The 19,435-nt window shown below is 42.2% G+C and overlaps 1 protein-coding gene across 2 annotated transcripts in view; it reads right to left on the reverse strand.

Annotated features, from left to right (window-relative positions):
- Nucleotides 1-19,435, reverse strand: part of CEMIP (cell migration inducing hyaluronidase 1) — a 150,362-nt gene that overhangs the window by 29,513 nt on the left and 101,414 nt on the right. For both annotated transcript variants that reach the window (XM_026648324.2, XM_026648323.2), the window contains exons 12-14: nt 9,290-9,465; nt 8,297-8,506; nt 909-1,114 (exon numbers count right to left, since the gene is read on the reverse strand). In XM_026648324.2, the coding sequence (XP_026504109.1) occupies nt 909-1,114; nt 8,297-8,506; nt 9,290-9,465 (592 nt within the window). The remainder of the gene's footprint in view (nt 1-908; nt 1,115-8,296; nt 8,507-9,289; nt 9,466-19,435) is intronic.

The following is a 19,435-nucleotide window of genomic DNA, read 5'->3' on the forward strand; positions in this document are numbered from 1 at the left end:
ACAGAGTAATGGGATAAACTGCAAAAAGAACTCTGGCTAAAATGCTTTTCATTTCAACTACTACCGAGATCTATCCCATAAATCTGCCCTGTTGGGGTTTTGTGAATAGACATATTAGAAGATTGGATCTTGCAAGATGGGAGATGAGGTTGCTTAGCACCTTCTAGGAGGCACTCAGCGGTTTGCCAGGCTGGGCTTGGAGTTTGCCTCAAATAGAAACGGGCTTTAAGAACTTTCATGCACTCACTTATATAGTGATTAGTAGTAGGGACTCTATGCTTAGGCAACCTTTGATATTCCATAGCCACGTTCCAAGGTCTTGCTGAACTACATTGAATCCAACTCTTTGGTTTGAGTTTACTCCCTGTACAGTATATGCCAAGAGGATGCAAAATATGACTGTTGGGACAGATTCTTCCACCCTTCCTTACACTGAGTAGTACCCTTACTCCACAAGGAATTCCACTGTAATCAATGGGACTAGTTGCAGAATAAAGTACAACTCAGTATGAATAAAGGTGGCAGAGTCTGTCCCTTTCTGAATTTAATAGCATTTTATACCCACATAATGGGAGTGTAAATGAGATGCAAGGCAATGCAGAGTCAGGGCCATTTGTCTTCATATTGCACTTTGAAAGGGATGCATGCAAGAATATCTGCGATAACAAGCACTTTAGTTGACCTTACACTAAAAATACTAAGCAAAATTATACCCTGCATGTGTAAATGTATAAATAGCATGGAAACATCCTGCAGAGACAGCCACCCTATCTTTTGGAGCACACGACCCATATTCCTGAAAGCAGAGTACTTAACTATATACACCCAATCCTATGTTTCATGGATAAAAAAAGTCAAATCCTACAAGGCGAGGGAAAAACAAACAAACAAAAAAGATTTCCACTTACTTGCAATCCTGCCTGGGTTTGGGGATGTACCCTGGGTATGCCCCTTCTGTAATCATCTTGCACATTTTACTGTCTCGGTCAGATGGCAGGAGAGTGCTAGGTTTAACGAGCAGTCCAAGGCAGTGATCAAATGTGTTGCGTTCCTCTGGCCCATCCTCAGTAAAGAAGCAGTGTCCCAGGGTGTTGTAGCCCACAACGTCCTTAATCTGCATGTACAAAAATGGAGCTGCATTCAGATTTAGTTTTCCAGCCACTTAGAGATAATAATAAATAATAATAATGCTATTAATTATTATTATTTTACTGTGGAGCCTCAGTCAGAGACCAGGACTCTATTGTATCAGGAGCTGTACAAATACATTGAGCATAAAGATGGTCCTTGTCCCAACGAATTTACATACTAAGTGATAGTGTAAGCTTTTAAGATTTAATTAGAATTTGCCATTTCATATGAAATGCTAATTACACTCTGCTGTAATCTGCATGTCGAGCAAGTGATAATATTATAATAAAAGACTAATAGCTTGAGAAGACGAAGAGACGGGAATGGGGGAGGGGGGACATCAGATGTTTAAGCCCCATCTGGGCTCATTCACTTTTGTGCGCAGTTACACAAACAGCGAGGTTGATGGACTAAAATGTATCCCCTGAAGTGAAAAAAAAATATTTTTCCAGACTATCAGAGATGCTGCTAGTTGTTTACTGGACAGGCGGAGTTGTTTTAGGTCTGACCTGACCCTTTTTCCAACTGATGACAAGAGCTTTACTTGAAATTGAAACAAACCAGCTGGTGTTAATCAGTGTAGCTCCATTGAAAACCCTGCAGTTCACATGTAGTTCACACTGCAGCCCTATTGTCTCTCACAGAGCTGTGCTGATTTACCCCAGTTGAAGATCTGAGGTAAAATTTTCAGAAGCAACTAAATGACTTGGGAGACTAAAACCAGGGCTGGGTGGAAAAAAAATATTTCCATTTCATGGAAAACACTGAGGTTTCAGAAATGGCTTTTGTTCTGATGTGGAACAAATTTGAGACCTTTCCAAGTTCTTTGTGAACAGTGGGAGAGAGCAAGAGATCTCCAGAACCAGCAGATGATTAGAAAACTCCCATGGGATGTGGGAGATCCAATGTCAATTCACTGCTCTGCCTGGTACCCCCTCTCCCTGGCCCAATGAATACTCATTTGTCTATACGAAGTGGAACAGCTCAAACAGGAGACACTGAAATGAACGCTGGAGCATGGAATGGGAGACCCAGGCTCAAGTCTCTGCTTTGCCAGATTCAGAGCAGGTACTTGAACGTGGCTCTCCCACATCCCAGGTGAGCACCCTAACCTCTGGGCTACTGATTATTCTGGGGTTGCCATCTCCAGCCAGATCTTCCTGATGAGGTTTGGGTGGAAACCAAGACATTTCCACTAAACAGTTCAGTTTAGACCAGTGGTTCTCAAACTTGGGCTACCGCTTGTGTAGGGAAAGCCCCTGGCGGGCCAGGCTGGTTTGTTTACCTGCCGGGTCCGCAGGTTCAGCCAATTGCGGCTCCCACTGGCCGTGGTTCGCCGCTCCAGGCCATTGGGGGCTGCAGGAAGGGTGGCCAGTACGTCCCTCGGCCCGCGCCGCTTCCCGCAGCCCCCATTGGCCTGGAGTGGCGAACCATGGCCAGTGGGAGCTGCGATGGGCTGGACCTGCGGACCCAGCAGGTAAACAAACCGGCCCAGCCCGCCAGGGGCTTTCCCTGAACAAGCGGCGGCCCCAGTTTGAGAACCACTGGTTTAGACAAAACAGCTTTTCCAGTAGGAAGAAGTTTTGTTGAAAACTTTGCAACCAGCTCTACCGAAGACCCATTTTCAGAACTGATTGAAGCTCTTGACAGTCCAAGTTCCATTGACTTTAAATGAGACTTGGGCTCCTAAATACCTAGGTCACTTTTGAAAATGGACGTAGGCACTTTTGAAGTGTTTTCTGGTCTTTATCTCAGAGCTTTCAGCCAAGGGGAATCAACTTCCAGGGCTGAACTTGAAATGGTTAAATAGAGACACTCAGACAGAATACTTTGCCTGCCAGATCTATTGCACACTGCCATGTGCAAACACATGTATTATGCATAGCCCATGGTCCAGTGTAAATATTCAAGCCTCTGAACACAAATCATCACAGTAAATTAAAGACTGTTAAAATTACATGCAGTGTAATACATTCTATTAAATGACTTCTCCGAAATTTGCTGCTAACTCTCTCAATTCAATTAGATAGCCAAGCAAGTCTACCACCACCAGTATTTCAGTGTCAAATGAGTGTGCTGCGCCATTTTAATAATCCCGTCTTGGAAAGCATGAAATTTGCCAGCCTTGCAATTAGAAACACCTATTGGATACTAGAACATTTCAGGAAAATTAACTATCTTCAAGAGGAGTATCACCATACCTTTACATCAGCAAGGCCTTTAGTCACAGGGATGCCAAAACTGCAACTGACCAGCTGTGTAAATCTATTATTTTTCCTGAGTACACTGGCAACACTTTAGAGACACATATATGGTGTTTCTGGAGTGTTTAGCTGCTGAAAGCTGACAAGTGACTTCTCAAACAATTCCTCAGCTACCTGCTACACCAATTCATCACACCAGTGAACTCTGGAACTAGATCTATATTGGTGTAATACATTAGGACTGAAAAGTGAAAAACGGACGTATTACTTAGAACATGGCTAGGGAACAACAAATCCCTGTATAGGTTAAGCAAAAACAACGAGGAGTCTTTGGGGTACCTTAGAGACTAAAAAATTGTTTGTCTCTAAGGTGCCACAAGGACTTTTTGTGATTTTTGCTGATGCAGACTAACATGGCTACCACTCTGAAACCTGTATAGGTTCAGTACCATTGCAGAGGTAAACATCTGCCAGTATTGTAAGAGGGAAGCCAATATATTGGCATAGGCTGGAATGCTGTACTGTATCATCTCCTTTGGCAGATATCCTAATGTAGGATTGCGGCTCTGGGGCCAGATCCTCAGCTGGTGTAAGTCAGAATAGCTCCACTGAAGTCAAAGTAGCTACACTGATTTACACCAGCTGATTTACTTGTCACCCTTTACTTGATTAATTACTTTTCCTATTTCTGGCCCCTGAGATGACTCAGCCTGGAAACTGACAAATGTGGAACAGTTTCATTTTCGGATTCTCATGCACTAGCACAGTGCTGAAAAGTTTGGGAATTGCTGGACAAGGTTTATTTGTTAAAAAAAATGCACTGGGGAGAAAAAATCAAATTTCACAAAAACCTTACAATTAGTCTATACGCTTATTTTAAGTGTAATTTATGGCTAGATTTGACAGTGCCCTTTTAAATAAAGCAATTGCCACGTAGCACTGTTGGATTACTGACATCAGATATCACTATAGCAGTTAGATAACACTGCCGCTTATCCCCAGCAGCACAGCTCTCTCGAGTTCTGCCAGACAGTTTATCAGCCTTCATTTAATGTGCATCCTTGATAACAGCTTCCATTTCAGCCTGCACACTATGGGCCAGTTCAGTGGCTCTGACCAGGATGTAAGTAGCAGCAGAATTTGATCAATGGGGTTGCAGTGGTATAATGGAGAGGGAAAGTTGGCCAGCGTATTGCAGCAATCCTGGACAGTTTCAATTACGTAATTACGGCAACAAGGCCATTTCAACCCGTTTGGTTTGAGAAAGGCCATCCATGCCCTTAAAGTGAACATATGCTTATGGACAAGCGTAGAACATTTTTGGTTCGAGCCAGCCACAGCTATTTATTTATTGTCCAGAGACAGGCTTTCAGCATCAGTGTGTAAATGCACAGGAAGAGGTCTCTGCCACCAGGAGCAAACAGTGACATGTGTTTATTTTTTATTTCTAATCTTTTATAGCGTTGACATTTCTGAGCCTGCTGCCAAGGGTGCTAAAAGCAAAATAATTTGTGACACTAGTAACCTGAGAGCCCAGTGAAGAGTCTGCATGGAAATTTCCAAGCTGCTTTAACAATGACTTAACTGTTACAAAATACCCAAGTGCCTCCCCCCTCATTCACCAAAGCATTAAGCAAGCCCTTAACTCTAGGCCTGTGAGCTGTCCCATTGAAACCAATGGAAATATCGGAAGTCAATGGGACCACTCACATACCTAAATGTAATCATCTGATCAAGTGCTTTGCTGATTTGAGGCCTAATATTCCAGCAAATTTTTTGTGTGTGTCTACTGCGAGGCTAGTTCACTCAAAGATCACCAAGGCAACTGGTCTCCTGGCAGGTTATGCCTTGGATCTATCTGCTCACAGAGGCACTGAATGATATGTGAGGAGAAGCGGGCAGGAGATTACTCTGATTTTCTCTTCTATAATTTAGCTAACTTAAATAAATGGTGCCCAGATACTACAGCAGGGGTAGTCAACCTCTGGCACGTGTGCCGAAGGCGGCACGCGAGCTGATTTTCAGTGGCACTCACACTGCCTGGGTCCTGGCCACTGGTCCGGGGGGCTCTGCATTTTAATTTAATTTTAAATGAAGCATCTTAAACATTTAAAAAAAAACAAAAACAAAAAAAAACAACCTTATTTACTTTACATACAACATTAGTTTAGTTATATATTATAGACTTATAGAAAGAGACCTTCTAAAAATGTTAAAATGTATTACTGGCACGCAAAACCTTAAATTAGAGTGAATAAATGACGATTCGGCACACCACTTCTGAAAGGTTGCCGACCCCTGTACTACAGTGAAGACCATCTTAGAAGTGCAAGTAATAACAACGGTACTTTCCTCGTTGGAGATTTGGCTGTGTTTTTGTGACTTCAGGTAGTATCTCAAGGGGAAAGAAAACTAGATTTCATAGCAGAAGAGAGCGCTGCAGGATCAGCTGAGGAGGAATTGCTCGGGGCATACGTCCAATTATAAGGTAATAAGATTGAATGCATTTTTAATTGAAATGAACTACATCTGTGTAGTTTATCAAACTTTTAGAAATCCTCTTTTGTGCTGCAACGGGACAAACAGCTAGACTGCACAGCGTGGGATTTCTTTCACTGGGCATTTCATTTCAACAGAGGGCAACAAACATGTGGCTGAAATAAAATGTGCAAAATCAATTTTTTGGGGGTAATGAGTGTAGATTAGTAAATTATGCATTTTTAAAAGTAAAACAATAAACAGATTAAATGATCAATGTAGGTTTTTTGTATAGTTGCATTTCTCTTTTAGTGGAGGTTTCTTTTAAATAACTTGCCATGGAACAAACTCCAAGGCCCCTAAAAGAATCACAGTTGTTGAGTAACAACACCAGAATTAAGCAGTTTTCTTCAATCACATCAGCCTGTCTGCATTTCATCATCGCTGTCTTGGCTGGAAAAGCCTGAGAACAGGGATCCTTACAGTATTTCCTAGTCACAATGATATGGTTTTTATTTGGAACAGGCACAAGGGACTGCAAATTTCCAAATACCCAATATAAATCCACCCAGCTGACCCGTGAAATGCCACTCTCTGGGTATTTGGTTTGGCAGTAAGAACAAGCATCAGTCAATAGAGACACAGGGTTTAAAATTAGAATCAGAGCTGAGGTTTTAGTCATCCCTCTGCTAATCAACAGCTGTGCAACTGCCACATAGCTAGAGGATGTGTTTATGGTGCCATTATTAGGAACCTTCTCGTTACTTGACAAAGAGACTCCTGGCAATTCTCTTCTTCCAGGCTGTGTGTTAGTTACATTCTTAGTGCTGCTACATGGATGGCTTTAAATTGGAAAGCAGCTATACACCTTGGATGTCTAATAAAATGTAGATAAGGTAAAGTAGAACAGATTTTTCAGAAACCAAGTCTACAGCAGATTTTAGGATCCTGTTGAAAACAAAATGAGGGGTGAAAAATGTTGAGCTTGAACAGTGCAAGCTCTTACAATGGTTCAATGAAAAGTTAGTGCAGGTGTTTTTAAAATACCAGTGATATACTGGGAGAATTCCTAGTGCTCAATGACCATCATTTGAAACAGCCAGTGGCATGGCATGCTGGTGGTCTCATGTTAAAACACTGATCTCTTATGCCCAGGGTTGAGAGCTTGGCTGGTTAGAGACCTGTTAAAAACACTTTTGTATATTGGCTCGGATTCTTTTTTTCACATGTGGTGCCAACACAGGAAAAATGTGGGATTCCCGAGGAACTAACAGGCATGTCAAGGCCACTGTTTTGGATTGATGCTTGGGAAAAGCTGAGAAGTCAGTCCTGATGTTTGTTACATGCCTTTAAAAGCTCTGCTTTCAAAACACATTTCTGAACCTTTTCTGAATGTGGGGCCAAGGTTTCTCTCTCTCACATTCACAAAATGAATGTATATGGTGGTTGGTTATATGGTTTCAGTACTAACATCCAAATTGTACTTTTTGGCCTTGGGCCTAGATATCCACAAGCAGTTGGGTGGAGCGGACATGGGGTCCTAGCTCTAATTTCTAACGTGCGCGGCTTTCAAAATAATCTTAAAAACAACATAAAGTTAAAGTTGAGGAACACACTAAAGGTAAATGTGATCAACAGAACCTGCTTCTATTTGAGAAGGCACGAAGACGACAAACAGTGCCCCATGACAAAGCCCTTAGAGCTAGCATAACAGTGATACAGAAGATGTGCATTTGCTGATCAAAGCCTTTTTGAATTAAACTCAGCTGCAGTCCGTGTACTGTTCATGCCCCAGGAAAGCAGCACTGATGGAGTCTTATGAAAATGTGAGAATGTTTTTCATTGTGTTCTTTACTCTGAAGTAGAGTGATCGCCCAGAGGCGCAGGGAGTTTGCTGCTGCTGCTGTGGTCATTACATGCGCTCTCCTGTGCTGTAACTTACCTGATAAATAGATGTTGTACTATAGGAAACCTACAGGATCACCTTAGTGTTCTGACAAACAGCTCTGTTAAATCAGAGGTCTCTGACTGCTTACGTTGTGAATGGGAATTTCAAACCAAAATCCTTATTAGCAAATTAAAGTAACCTTAGATCTGGTGATTACCTTCTTTAACAGTAAACTATTTGTTTATAGATAGATTCAACAACCCGTTGTAGATGGGATTGTCTGCAGGAATCTCTGAATACAATGGCATTTGAAAGCCCTGTCAGCTCTGAGTCATGTATAAAATTTGGCCCCTGGTTTTACATTCTTATGTTGGATTTGTGTTTTAGACACATGTTGAAATATATTCATATTAATATCACTCAATAAATCCAGGGCAAAAGAGAAGAGCATTTGGTCTAACTCTACAATTCTATCAATAATGAGACTTGTTTCAGGGGCCTGAGTATCATTTTCATGTTATTAGGGACAGCAATTGGGCTGGGAATCAAATGACATCTTGATCAGGAAGGCAGTCATCAAACCGCTGTTTCTTACCAGCAAGCCATTGGAGCCGTGGACTGTGACACAGCGCGAGAAGGTGTGGTGAATGGAGACGCCCTTCACATAGGATGGAGGGTGGTAGCCTCCCTTCTCATCCACATCTCCAGCCAAGTGGAAGTGAATTGGATAGTGTCCCATTCTCTGCTGGCCCATATGTTTCAATTCTAAACCTTCAATATGGGCAGCTTTAAAACCAAGACCAATCTGCAGAACAAATAAAACACTAGTCAAGTGGCAGTAGGAACATCTGGCAGCTTGTTTCATATTATTCACTGTTGCATGCAGTGTTGTTGTAGCTGTGTCTGTCCCAGGATACTAGAGAGACAAGGGGGTGGTGGTGGTGAGGTAATATCATTTATTGGACCAACTTCTGTTGGGGAGAGAGACAAGCTTTCGAGCTTACACAGACCTCTTCTTCAAGCATTGTGTAAGCTCGAAAGCTTGTCACTCTCCCCAGTGGAAGTTGGTCCAATAAAAGATATTACCTCACCCCCCTGGTCTCTCTGTTTCATATTAGTCAGGCAGAGCAAGTCTTAGACTATGATGGTTGATAGCAGGGGTAGAATTTGGAGTAATCATAAACCATTGCACAGCAGATGCTTCCTAGTTTGCAAACTCTGGCAAACCTGTTTGCATGTAATGCTTTTCATAAAGCAATTGTGATAGGTTTAAGGGGAGATGGGTTTGAACTGAAGCCCCAGATCTGAGCACCACCAAACCCTAGGGAAGTTGGATTTTGGATCCAAACTCTGCAACCTGTGAGTGCTGAGCCCCAGCCAGTCTGGCAAAGTAATGTTTGAAGGGGTGTGGTGAGCCCTGCAAAGAAAAGAGAAGCAGGAGTTGAATCTATGGTCTACTCTAGGAAGGGCTTGTTTATGTTGCAGGCCTCCACTCACAGGACATTCCCTGCCATGTCATGGCCCCCTTACTAGGTGCATGTTGTTTGGTTCTGTGTAGAAGGGTATCAGCAAAGGACTTATACAATACCTTGATGTGTCCCCCAAAGGTGTCAAAATCAAAGAAGGTGCATAAACCATTGCTATAATCATAGCATTGCCTCTCCATCTCTCCCATCACCACTATGTTTTGGCTTAGCAGCCCTACTTCCGCCCTCATGTCCACTCCGTCGATCACTTCTCCTATGTGAAGGTAGGTTGCTCTCCCTAAGGGAACAAGATGCATTTCCATGTTTATTCTGTAAACACCGCATATACCAGCTGACTCTTACTGCTGGTGGGGGTAATGAACTAAGCACCTGAATCCACAAAATCTGTTGGCAGGCACCTCAAGGCTGGGGAAGCCCAGAGCACAAGAGTCACAAAGTCCGACGGAGATATCCTCTACAGAGGATGTAGGATTTGTGGGGTTTGTTTGGGTCACTTCGGTAGGCCCTAAAGTAACAGCTGCTGTTAACTGTGTCCAGTTTCTCCACCTTTAAAAGAGACTATACAGTAACCTAAAAAGAAGAATTTTTACACTGCCTGGAACACAGCTAGGTTTGTACTGTAGCCTGACGCATCGGGAAAAGTTTAGCTGCAAGCGACGAGGTGTCAGAGCTATTGAACACCGGGAATCCTCCCACTATATCAGCCCAGAATTAATTTTTCATAGTTGTATCTATAATTATGGGACACTGGGAAAGACTCTGGGTGTATGCCATGGCTCATGGGTCACTGCTGGTCAAATCCCACAGAAACCAATAGGTACTTTGCTGCTACCTTCATCAGGAGCAGATTGGGCCACTCTGTGCAGAAATCCTGAATCAACTGCAGCGTGTGACCCATCCCAGCTGCTAATTCAGCGGATGGGCTAGAAGAACCCACAGGTGGTTTCCAAGCCACTTGACCCCTGTAAATGCTGAACCACTGGCCCCTCCCTCAGCGCACACTCAATGCTTCCTTCTGCGCCAGCTCAGTCCAAACTGGTGGGGAGCTCTGCACGCAGAAGTGCAGTGGCCCCCGGGCCGGGCCATGCTGCACCTAACTACCTTGAGGGTCCAAGGACTGAAAGACTTTGCGTGGGTTGGCTAGAAGGGGGTGAATTCCAGCCAGCATGAACAATGAGAAAGCAAGATAATCTCAGCACTGTAATTTCATTAAAACACATGCATGATGCACTCCTCCTTCCTGGCTCGGCTCGCTTGAAGAAAAAGAAGCAGGAAAGACTTATTTGACTGCCTACATTTCACATGATTCCAGTAAAAATAGGTAATAAACTCGCTAAGTAAACACTGTGCTATAAAGACTGTTACACTGGCATGGATTTCATTTCAGCAGAGACCTACACAGCAGTTATTAGAAACAAAGGGCAGGCTTGATGTTGAGAGATCTCGGAGAGGCACATCATGCGGGAAGAGGGGTTTTAAAAAAAAAATGGACATGGCCTCTTTTTAAATGAAACATGATGTTCTCACTTGATCGTAAAGATAAAGAGACATCAGTTTGATACAGGTTATCCTCCTTTGGCCTTCCAGTGGAAGGTAACATGGTTTAGGGGATAAGGCACTGTGTTGGGAGCCAGGAAAGCTACATTCTTTTCTGGCTCTGACACTGGCTAAATTACTTGCATTTCTCCCTGCCTCAGTTTCTCCATCTGTAAAGCACCTTGAAATCCTTGGATGAAAAGTGCTAAGCTATTACATAGAAGCATTACAATGACAGACACAGGACAGGCTTCCAGATTATCAGAAGAAGGGCATCTCTTTTACCCACTGTGCCTAGTAACTTTATTCAGCTTCTAGTGAAGAATGGGACCAACTACACGCTGTTCAGAGGAAAAAGGAAGTGTAGACGAACACTGATAGGGACTAATTCTTTGATGGGATGTTACCCATATCAGTCATGAGCCCTATTACCCTTCAGTCGTTACCCCTTCCCGCTTCAAATCTGCATCATAGTGGTAGGCCTACATGTGGAACAGAATAGCCCATTTGTGGTGCTCCTTGAGTCAGCTGGAAGGATTGCTAGAGAAACTAAGGTAATTCCCCCACCCATGTGATGAACGTGCTGCTTCTACAGTGTTCCCAGACTATATAGAGCAGAAGTAAGGGCCCAAGCTTGGACTCTGGCCTCAGTTCTCTTATGTTGTCACAAGGCTATGGGGCGAGTGGTTTTTTGCATATGATCAGTCTGGGACCCACTAGGCTCACAAGATTGCTCAACTGGAACAGACAGACCCGAACTGAAAAGGGGTGTTAGTGCCCTTGTTTGTGCACATCAGTCAATGCACAGACCTGTCACTGGCCCCTGCACAAGGAGACTCTATGGTGGATGGTTGAGACACTGCAAATCAAGAGAGCTCCAATAGTAGGGCTGTTTTCTTGAATGTTATTTTCAGTTATCTCCCATCATTGGCCTCTCCCTTACTTAGTGAAACACAAAGGGAAGTTCAGATAATCATAAGAACATCTGATTTTGAAAAACAGCTCTTGGATTTGCAGTACTGCAATTAAAAGAGACAGTTTTATTATTTGTGAGTGTTGAGCTCTGGCATAAGTGTCATGATTGCATGTATTTAATACCAGCACAGACATGCACAAAATTTAAGCACTGACAAGAATGTTAAATATTCACTAACCAGCTTCTAAATATAACTTTGTTGAGTGTATGCTTTTGCTCACTTAGCTTGATGTGAGATAAAAAAAAAATGCAAGGCAATTTTCTTAACATGTAAAAGTGTATTTCACATACTAGTTCTAAAATGGTGCCTTTAATGGGCTGTTTCAAAAAACAACAAACCACCTCTTGTAACAGCAGCCAGAACTTCAAACTCCCCTTTAACAATGTAATAGTAGGGCCATACTGCAGAAAAGGTGGGCATGCTTCTTGGAAGAGACTACTGCTCCGAAGTCCTCATGTACTGTAAATTCCATGTGGAAAACAAAGCCAGGCATAGCCATGAGCATGTGGGCTTTACTGCTGGTTCCCATTAAACACTTGGCATGCACACGCAGCTCATAGGGCACATTCAGAGACAGATGTGAAAGAAATCTGCTCGAGAGTTCACAAGGAGACAGGAAGGTCTCACTCTGTAGCACTGTAAATTGAGTTTGAAATTAAGTTGTTGCTTACAGCCGGCATGCTGAGAGTTGCTAGCTGGAGGTAGGCAGATTGCTGACAAGTGACATTTGGGACACCTGCGGTCTGAAAGACCAGCGTCAGTGACTTGCAAACCAGTTCCATAGTGGTTTGGTCAGAAGAAAGAGAACTTTGCTGCTTCGAATATTGTAGCATAGCCTTTATTGTTTGAACACGAGAGCTATTTTTGTGATTGTCCAAAAATTAGCAAAGCCAGATGCAAAGCAGTTTACAATCAGTTTTCATGGGCTCCGTATTGCTGGCATCACTCACAGAGGGATGTCAAGTATCAGCTAGATGGCTGCCACCAATAGCAGTCAGCAGCTGAGCCTTATTTACATAACCAGAGCGATGTGGTTAGCCACATTGCATGGCTAGTGTGGCAGAATAAAAAACTTGCTTGATTTATCATGTGCCATCACACTAGAGAATTAAACTAACAAAATACAAATATACACAGAAATAAATCACTTTACCCTGTGTGTCTATCTAACGGAGGCCCTGGTTTGGCAAAGCAGCTGCTTAAGTCCATCCCTACTCAGCAAAGCAATTAATCACACACTTAAAATTAAGTATGTGCTTAAATTCCATTCAAGTCAATAGGATTATAGCATGTTCTTAAAGGTAAGCATGTGCTTTGGTGAACAGGGATGGCTTGCTGAACCAGGGCCAGACAGAAGGCAAAATAGAACGGCAAATCAGAACCACTCTAAATTCTATGGAGGTTCATATTCAGAGCTTCGTATCAGAACGTAACCCTCAAGCTTTGATCCTGGGTTCTAATCAAAACCAGAAGGAACCTGGGGATCAGATTTAGGAATGTAATTTTAGGCACCCTAGTGGGATTTTCAAAAGCACCTAGGCAGCTAACTCCCAATGGGATCTTTAGGGGCCTACATATTATTGACAATCTGGCCCTAAGTCATTTTTGAAAATGGGATTTTTGACTCCTAATTCACGTAGGTGCTTTTGAAAATTGTACCCTTAATCTGATAGAAACACTGCAGCCTCAGACAGTGTTTAACTAATCTGTCTGCCTGTTTTTTCCATTTGGTTGTCTCTCCATCAACCTCTCTATCTGTAAAATATGTACTTCACTGATGTACATATTTCCATTTTTGGCTATTTAAATTAACCAATATTCAAATTAAATTCATGTTCATAGATTTCTTTTTTTACCCCCCTTGGATTATAAAAAGAGAGAGAGTCTCCCTGCTTTTCAGTTTTTTGGGACCCCGACCCCATTAGCACCATGGAATATTTAAAATTATTCCTTTTTCTAGCATTCAAGCAAAGTACGTACAACCACAACATTAGCTACAGTCTGTTCTATCTAATGTGGCTGAAAGCCTTTCCCCACTTCTTACCACTCTTTATCATCATCCAGATGTAAAAGAATTGTCATTTATTTCAGAACAATATTAAAAATGGATTTCCTCTAGATCTGCATTCTACGCCCTCCCAGAGATTTTATTTCTCAAGGATGCTCCTGGCTGTTTCTTCTCTCAAACAAAATATTTGGGGTTTTTTTTTATGTTTAATCTTGCACATATCCTGGGCCTGATCCAAAGCCACATTGAAGTCAACGGAACCGCTCCCATTGATTACAATGGGCTTTGGATCAGCCTTTCTCCAAGGAGCTTTTGCTACATCTTTTAAGCTATGTCTACACTTGGAGCAAGGGGTGCACATTCCAGCTCAAGCAGACATTCGCTTGTTAGCGCTCATGGAGCTAGAGTGCTAAAAACAGTAACGTAGCTGTGTTAGCACAGGCAGCGTGAAGCAGTAGCACACGTTAGCCACCCCGTTATGCACCAAGAGGGTTCAGGCAGGCTTGTACTCGGGGCAGCTAGTCTGTGCCGCTGCTTTCCATGCCATGGCTACACTACTATATTTAGCATGCTGGCTCAGTAAGAGCCAGTGTGAGTATGTCGACTTGAGCTGGGAATCACACCCCTAGCTCCGAGGGTAGACAGCCATAAAGTAAATGCTGCACACAACCTTGCCTGTTTGATTCACATTTTCTTTATATTGCTTATGTTTAATGGCAAACACTCTTTCTTGCTATCCATCTTCCTACAGAATCCTCACTGGTCTGCAATATAGTGACGGTGTTTCCCATTTTTATTCTGCCTGTAGCTGGCCAGCGGAGAATTCCCCTGAACCTCACACACCCAGAATGCAGCCACTTAATTAGCTTTACGAGAGAGCCTGACAAATTTATGAGTGGGATTGTGTGATGGAATTGCCTGTGCTGGGAAGGGGCAGGGCTCAGCAGCCCTGCAGGTCCCTTCCGGTTCATGTCTTATGTCACTACCGTAAAATCTCATGCTTCTGGGTTTCAGCTGTCCACGTGCAGGGGTCAGAAAGGGATCCCCCCCCCCCCACACACACACACTGCATTGCATTTTGGGTTTTGTTTTGTTTTTTAAAATCTTCATCCTCTGAAGCATCAGAGATGGCCACTGCTGGTGCTGGGACAGTGCTGTGAGGTCAGTGCTTAATTTGCAATGAAGGAGGTGCCTGGGCTCAAGCAATTTTTTTAAAACTTTCATAATGGACGTGGCAGGCCCAGCGATTGCCGGGGCTCGGAACTGCCAGGCCCACCGATTGCCGGGGCTCGGAACTGGCAAGCCCTGGCACCAATTAATCACTATGTGAGGTGGTGCAGAGAATTCTCTCTCTCAGGTTCTGGATTGGCTGGTTCTTCCTCACCTGTTCAGGGGCTAATTGATCATATTCGGGGTTGGGAAGGAATTTTCCCCCTAGTCAGATTGGCAGTGACCGTGGATTTTTCCCCCCATCCTCTGCAATGTGGGGCCTGGATCATCTGGAAGTCTCTCACTTAATCAATTGCCGGATGCTGCAGGGGCCTCCGGCACTACCTCAGAGCTTTCTAGCCTCTGCCTGTGGCACGCAATAATTTAGTCTCCTGAGAGTTGTAATAAATTGGGTTAATTTCAATTGTTGGGTTAAATGTGTGAGTGCTCATCTCATTGCCTGTAATTGTTCATTAGTACTTTCTGCTGTAGCTAATAAATCTGACAGAGTAGTTCTTCCTATAAATATTAGTTTTTTTCCCCACTTGTCTATGACCCAATATGCCTCCCTCTTGAGAACAGCCTGTTTTTTCCCCTAATTCCCCTTGAAACAAAACCCCTTGTACCTGGCATTGGGAGTGTGAGGTGGAAAAGATGGAGTTTTGATTGAGAAATATTAAGAATTTCTCCCTCTCCCCCATTTCTAAAAATCAAACCTGTTCCCACCTTTTTTGAAATGCTGGGTTAACATTTATTCAGGGTTTTTTCTTTACATTAGCCCTGGCGATTGTCTGGCAGCATGAGGAAGAACCATCAAAAGACAGGTAGAAAGGGCCTTTTTTGTGATGTTTCCTGCCTGACCCAGAGCGGACAGTGCCAGAAATCCCCCAAGAAACATGGTCTCCTGAGGTTTCCAAGCTAAACAGTGCACATCTGTAGAAGGCATGGAGAGTTTAAATCAGCACCTAAACTTTTGGGTGCATATAACAAACCTGGACCTCAACTCTCCACTGCCCTGCACCTTGTGCAGTCATTTACAGGGTAAAGCTAGTACAAAGTGCTACCAAAACAAGAACGGTAGCATTTCACACTCTTTGCCCTGGTGTAAATATCTGCAATGGAGAATCCAGCTCAACACCTTTTGAGGAGATGGCTGAATCTGGCATATTTTAGAAGACAAGAGATCAAGAATTTTCCTACTAGCTTAGTGTAGAAGAGATCAATAAGCCAACTCATGTATCGGAGCTGGAATGGAGAAATTGTCCCCACATCTGTTCTTAGGTAAGTTCCTAATTCTAAAGCTCTTCTCCCATATTTTAGTATTACCAGATAAACTCAGTAACGCTCCACAATTATTCAGTCTCTGCAACCATACCAGTTGGATTCTAGATGTGTGTGAGATGCAGTTGTAATCACAGATTTACTAATGGGTGGGATAATTTGAGTAATTAGGCCAACCACAAATAGGGTATTTTTTTAAAATCATGCTTTATCAAGTACAGTATATGCACAAAAGGTTGTTTCATCATGTATATTCCATCCACGGTGAAACTTATCAGCATTGTTAGTAACTTCATATACAGCCACAAAGATACCGATAAGACTGGTTTCCTGGGGAAACCACAAGAAATACTTGATCTTTCATCCTATCCTACTGTAATAACACAACCCTTCCTTCCTCCTTCTCTCCCTCCTCTGACTTGCACTGTGTTCCCTCAGTTTTGCAGAGTCCAGAGATAAAACATCAAACAGTTTTAATCATTTCCTCACAGAAAATAATCTAGACATAAAAATGACAAGTGAAGACAGTTAAACAAAGGAGGAGGGAGGGAGAAGGAGTTCCATTTCAATAAATGACAAATTTTTACTGGGACTGGTGACCTTCGAGTTTGAGCCTCATGGAAGTAACAACTTTGAAATCAATACAACTACTCACCTGAGTAAGTGTTTGCAAGAATGGTTCCTTAGGCACCTGCTTTAGCTATTTCGGCTGGAATTTTTAAAGAACCATAAGAGAATTAGGCACCCAAATCCTATTGAAGTCCAATGGGAGTAGGCTATCTAATTCCCTTAGGCTCTTTTAAAAATCCCACCCTTCGTGCTCTAATATTCATCTTTTTACTGCTACTTAAGCCACTTCTAGTCAGTAAAGCAAGTATGATTTCTCAGCAGGAAGTGTCAAATATAAATAGTATATGAGCTGGCTAACTAGTTTAACTTATCTGGCAAAATATCCAAAGCTGTATCTATTAAAATATTAAAACATTGGAACACTGATTATAATTAGACTTTTGCTCTGCCAAATTGATGTTCCACAAAAATCCTTACAGCATGAGGATTATTTTGCCATATTGTTAAATGGACGCTTGAGTAGTTTAATCTTGACATTTATGTTTAGTTAAAAAAAAAAAAAAAAAAAAAAACCCCAACAAACCAAACTGGTTAAAGGGGACAAAACCTATTATGAGTAGAGCTATTTTTATAATTTGTTTGTTATTTCCAATGGGCAGATTTTTGGAGCTCTCAGTTCCTAACTCAAACTGCGTTTACATCTTTCTATATGAAGATCCTTCACTGGAACTGATACGGAAAACTGAGAAGAATGAAGTAGACTGTGGAAGAAGACAGAAAAAAATATATAGTCTTTTCTGCACATAACTCAATGCCCAATCCTGCATGTTATATGAATATGATACAATGGGACTGTTCACCTGTCTAAGCGCTGCAGCATCAGGCCCACTGCTTATGAAGTCACAGAGAAGAATGGAATGAGATCCCAAGGCGAAAGTCCCAACTTGATTGTCTACAGGACACTCCCTTGACCTACTTGTCTTCTCGTGAGTATGGAAGAGATTTCAATTTTTCACATTATTCCCTTCAACTTGACTGAACTATGTCAGAGTCATGCAGGATTCTTCCATTTTATTTTTAGTGTGTGGGATTTTGCTACAAGAAAGTTGGATGCAGTTATTATTGGGTCAAATTGTGCCCCGACTTATATAACCAGGGAAATCCCATTGACGTCAATGGAGTTGCAGGGGTGTAAGTCAGGGCAGACTTTGGCCCCAGTGTGTGCCATCTGTGGTAATAAAAGGGATGTCCAAATTCTCCTAACAACTAATTGGAAACAGAGCGCAAACACTTCAACAAGTATTTCCACTTAGATCTCTACTTGAAATCACATGGCTTCTTTCCCCCCCCTGTCTATTCACTTTCCTAATAGTAACTCAATGGAAATTGTTGTAGAAGATGAATATAAATAAATTATAAAAATTTTAGAGATCCAGGAAGATACAAGAAGTCTTAGAAATGTATTAATCTGTGGTCTTCATTTTTATTGACTATTTCCAAGATTGTTCTCACAATGTACTTTGTATCATTATAGATTGATGCAGTTTTTCCAATAGCTCAAGTGTTTCACGAGAATAATACTCAGCTGGTAGATACATTCTCTGGGAGAGTGCTTGTCATCTTAAGTCATAAGACTATGATGAATTCAAAGTCAGAATAATATTGTTTTTGGCTTAACCAATATCCCTCTTTTTGCCTGTTGAACAATGAATGACTAGAGCCCTTCCAAAAGCACAGTGCAGAAGGAAACACTTGTATCCTTCAGAAAGGGCTGCATCAGAGATAATGATGCATGAAGTAGTTAATGTCGCAGAGCTGAGCAAACTGTCTGGTGCACTGATTGTTCGAAGTGGGAGTATGTTTTCTCAAAATGAATTTACATTAAGTGTATGTTAAAAAATCTCTCCTCAAATGAATCTGACTCACCATTATTACCTCTTATTTAAACACTGGCAGTTCATTGGCAATGTAACATGTCTGAATTACCACCATAAGCATTCAGCTATGCTACATTTTTTACATGAATGTTTGTTGTTGTAAAGGACGGTACTGGAAAGTCCTCCGTCTATTGACAGAATGGGTAGCTAATGCACTCTTTCTCCACACTACCCATCAATGTGCCAAAACCAAGTTCTGGAAGGGAAAGAGGACCTGACAGACTCAGGGGAAGATTTAAAAGCCATTTGTTGTGTTTTGGAAAATCTCTTCCCGACATCTGTGCCTCTCTGCTGAAATGGACAGTAAGGTATCACTTGGTGGTGGCTGTATTTTTTGAACTGGGTTTAGAACACAAAGACCACTGAAGAACAATTAGACAGCAATGATTTTTCACCGCCAGCAGCCTGTTCCAGATTTGAGCTAGTCCTCCAGAAGAGAAAAAAAACAAAAAAACTTTGTATCACTACACTCACCTTCCCATTTCCTCTGTCTCATATCAATTCACTCAGCATTCTACAGCAACTCTGGTTACTCAAGCACTGTGGTTTGAGATTATATGGCTGGTCATGTGACTTTAGGGACATATAGTTAACACATCTCCACTATGTCATGTGCTCTATATAGATACTAAAAACAGATGGTTTTAACAGAGTAGTATTTTATAAATGGGATACTGTGTTTCTGCCTAAATATATCTGCATGGCATAAATAACCAACTCTACAATAAC

Source organism: Terrapene carolina, unplaced genomic scaffold (genome assembly GCF_002925995.2).
Source record: "Terrapene carolina triunguis isolate 2854851 unplaced genomic scaffold, T_m_triunguis-2.0 Scaffold67, whole genome shotgun sequence".
Lineage (NCBI taxonomy): Eukaryota > Metazoa > Chordata > Testudines > Emydidae > Terrapene > Terrapene triunguis.